The sequence below is a fragment of the Physeter macrocephalus genome, chromosome 11 (assembly GCF_002837175.3).
Source record: "Physeter macrocephalus isolate SW-GA chromosome 11, ASM283717v5, whole genome shotgun sequence".
In the NCBI taxonomy this organism is placed as follows: domain Eukaryota; kingdom Metazoa; phylum Chordata; class Mammalia; order Artiodactyla; family Physeteridae; genus Physeter; species Physeter macrocephalus.
The window spans coordinates 181,190,420-181,194,273 of record NC_041224.1 but is presented as its reverse complement, the minus strand read 5'-3'; the positions used below and the strand labels follow the sequence as shown (position 1 = coordinate 181,194,273).

Genomic DNA, 3,854 nt, shown 5'->3' with positions numbered 1-3,854 from the left:
AAATCCGAGGGCGGAGAGAGAGGGGCAAGCAGATCGGGGCAGCGAGACCCGGCCCAACCAGATAGGAAGGCACAGGCCCCGGCCCCTCCCGCAGGGTCCCCTCAGAACCCCACGCACGCTCCTCTGAAGGTGTGTCCTCCAGCCCTGATGCGGAGGACAGGGGCTGCCTCAGAGCCGGGGCCTCCCCACACCCCCCAACTCCCGACCTCGGGCTCCACGCACAGCAAGGTGCGGCCCCACGGAAAGACAGCCGTGCGCCGCGGCCGGGCAGGCCGAGGGGCGCGCAGGCCGCATGAGCGGCTGACTCCCTGCCGAGGGGAGGGACAGGCGCCCCACACCCCAGCCCCCACGTGTCTGTCCAGCCTCACCTCCTCCAGGGAGCCCTTCCTCCCAGCTCCCAGCCCCGAGCCAGAGGCCGCAGGGTCCTGGGCACATCCTCCCGCGTCTGCACCTCAGGCGGGCGGCGGGCGGGAGCTGCGGAGCGAGGGAAGGACACACACACGGAGGGGGACGGGCCTGACGCCCGCGGTGCCCTCGGGAGAAACGGGATCTGGTGCTTCTGGCCCCAGAGCCGCTGGGAACCCCAAGGACACCTGGGGAGACTCAAACCCCTCGGACGCCTGTGCAGGGCTCCGGGTCAGCAGGACGCCAGAGGCAATCCCATTGGCACAGAACCCGGGAGGAAGAGGGCAGGATGATCGCAGAGGAGACGGGAATTCTGGATCCCCAGGCCAGGGGAGACGGCAGAGAGACAGAGGCTGGGGTGGGGTGGGGGCCCGGGGTGGGGACAGAGCAGGGCTGGACAGGGCTCGGCTGAGCTCAGGGCCCGACAGGCCACCGGGCGGCCTCTGCCACTGTGAGTCCCCCAAACACAAAGACAGATGCAAGCCTTGCCCCACCCACGTCATGCCAGCTCCTGGGGCTGGACCGCCAGCCCCAAGGCCCTCAAGGGAACGGAAGGCTCAGAGGGGAGAGGGGCCAGGAACCAAGATGCAAGAGCCCAGAACAAGCTACGCTGCAAACACCCCCAAACCCGCGTGGAGAACAAACACCCTGGGCCACGCATCTTGTGTGTGGCCCAGGGGGGCCGGGTGCTGACAGGGCAAAGCCACCCTGGCCGAGGGCCCCTCCCAGGAGAAGGCACCAGACTCCCGTTTCCGCTGGAGGACACCGCCCTCCGCTCTCCGGTGAAATCTCCGACTTCTCCAGTACAGTGTAAATCAAATTACCAGCCTCATCTCAGAGCCAATATTTTTCACGGGTTTAATTGTAAGTGACAGATACATAACTCCGGCGAAATTGGTTTACCGTGGGTCGTTCGCACGAGGCACCATCTACGTCCCTTCAGCATGTGGCAAATTGACATGCAAAATCGCGCCGCGTAAGGAGAGGGGGGTCCTCCGGGGAGACGCGGAAAGACATACTTTTCTACTGAGCTCCTCCGAACCTGGGCTCCATTAGGCGAGGAGAATCGATTCTCTTATTCCCTGACGACATGAACAAAACTATTTCATTTCCAAACGCCACTGCCAAGCAGATGAAAATGTGCACGTCCCAGTAATTTTGGGCAACGTTTCTTCAGCGTGAGCTCCTGGCCGCTTCAGGAGCCAAATGGGTCCTGTGGATGGGAGCGCGTTCCCGGCGGGGAGGGGACATCGCACGCGCCAGCCCCACGCCACGCTCCGCCGTCCCAGCTAAATGCCCGGGTCACCGTCTGCGAGAAACCTTTCACTACCGCAGGGAAATGACAGGGTCTTCGCGCCGCACAAGCACGTCTCCCCCCTAAATGTTCAGATATTGCAAAGCCCCGCTGAATAGCTGCCAGGTAGGGAAAAAATACATTTTGCATAAAAAGGGGCTTCCACTCCTAAGAGACGGCCCAGGCAGTCCTGGGGGGAGGGGCCGTCTTCTTTAATACCGCAAGATGATGAATTATCTTAAGTGGCACATTAATGTCAGGAATCGAGTGTAATCTAACTTTCTTTCCTCTGACAGTATTAAATGCCTTTCAGGAGGCGTTTCTAACTATGTGCTATTCGTGCAGATAACATCCAGGGAGCTGGGGAGGGGGCTCTGGGGGGCACGGTGAGAGGACCAGGTCGGGTGGCCACGGGCTCCCTGCCGCAGGGGACCAGGGCACAGCGGTGGTCTGCCGGAGAGAAGGGAGGAGCCCCCGCCCTGGAATACTCGGGTGCGGGGCCTGGCCCCAGGGGGACGGGGAGGCCTGCTGGAGCCCCAAGTAACACGGCGGCAGTAAGAAAGCAGGGTCTGCGCCACGAGGCTCCTCAACCCTCCAGCCACCCAGCCCCTACCCGGCCGGGCCCAGTGACCAGGGCCAGAGTTGCTTAGGGCCCCTCCCCCACGGCCAGCTCGCGGTGTCCCGCCTCTGGCCCCGGCACTCCCACCGCCCAAGCAGGGCCCAGACTCCCCACTTCAGCAAGCGCTCGGGGGACATGTCTACCTCGGTCTCAGGGCGTGGTGGTGATGGGGTGAGGGAAGGCTTCCTGGACGTCCGGACACAGAGACTGACCTCCGGGAGGTCGAGTACAGTGGCTACAGCAGGAGGGCCGGGGGAGCAGCTCAGGCCCGGGCAGGGCGCCCCCTGCAGATGCATCAGACCCCTCTGCAGACCCGTCACTAGGAGCAGAAGCCCCCTGGAGCACGTCCTAGGCGGCAGGACAGACTGAGTCCAGGGGTGTGTGGAGCCCACCACCCCCAGCTCTGCAGGGCTTGGGCCTCTGGGCGCTGGCAAGGCCGGACCCAGTGCCCGGGGGGCGGCCGCCACTCTCAGGGAGGGCCAGAGCGGGGCAGAAGGCCAGGGAAACGCGACGGGGCGCACGCTCGGCGGGGGGTCCGGTCCCCACCCCAGAGCCGCGTGGCCCTGGCGACAGGCCCAGCCCCGCTGTGCCTTGGTCTCGCACCCGCCAGAGGCACAGAATCCCCCCGCTGATGCACTCACACAGAGCCGCGCACGCAGGCCCCGACCCAGGCGTGGGGGGCCGCCACAGGCAACCCAGACGGGACCAGGACAGAACCCGGTCTCCGCCGAAGGCCACAGGAGCCAGGAGGCAGCCAGCCCGTGACGAGGCAAGGCCCTTCTCCACTCCGCGCCTGCTCCCCACCTGAACCCCGGTAGCACCCTGACTCAGCTGCTCCCCGACTTCTCACGTCAGCCTGCGGCTGGGGTTTGCCAGGACTCTGGAGAGCTGAGGGATCCCAGACCCCGAGGGCAGCATACCAACAAAGACGAGGCAAGGGGGCTCCTGGGGCCAGACCCCACCCGAGTCCCAGGAAGCCCTGGCCGTCCCGCCCCACACCGAGACCAGCCGTGCCCCTGAGACCCTCCCACCCGCTCCCTGTAGGGCCACCACAGTCTCCCAGGCTCCCCGCCGCCACCTGGAGCCGTCAAGGTGGGCCTGGGCCTCCGTCGCCCCATCTGTACACTCTCCAGCCTGGTCCAGCCCGGGAGAAGGAAGCATCCCCTCCATCTCCCGCTCCCACCCCCGCACCTGCCCAGACACCCCAGCCTCGCGCCACCCCCCAGCGTCACCCCCCAAGTCAGGGCAGGGCCTACCTTTCCGACGCTGCTGGGGTTGTCCTTGGCCTTGGAGGCAGCCCTGAGCAGGCAGGGGGGCACAGGGGGCGGCCACAGCTGCAGGACCCCACTGAAGTCCGTGGGGTAGGTGGAGGCTCCGCGGGCGGCGGGGGCCGGCGGCGGGTGGGGCTTCTTGCACTTGGAGGCCAGGCTGAGCTTCTGGGCAGCCCTGGGGAGGGGAGGGGCGGAGAGGGCAGGGGAGGGGAGGGGCGGAGAGGGCAGGGGCGGGGCGGGGGGGGGCGCGTGGGGAGGGGAGGGG

The 3,854-nt window shown here is 66.5% G+C and overlaps 1 protein-coding gene across 1 annotated transcript in view; it reads right to left on the bottom strand.

The window, feature by feature from the left end:
* Nucleotides 1-3,854, bottom strand: part of KIF26A (kinesin family member 26A) — a 52,665-nt gene that overhangs the window by 17,110 nt on the left and 31,701 nt on the right. Inside the window, exon 5 of the mRNA XM_024130986.3 lies at nt 3,575-3,764. Coding sequence (XP_023986754.1) covers nt 3,575-3,764 — 190 coding nt within the window. The remainder of the gene's footprint in view (nt 1-3,574; nt 3,765-3,854) is intronic.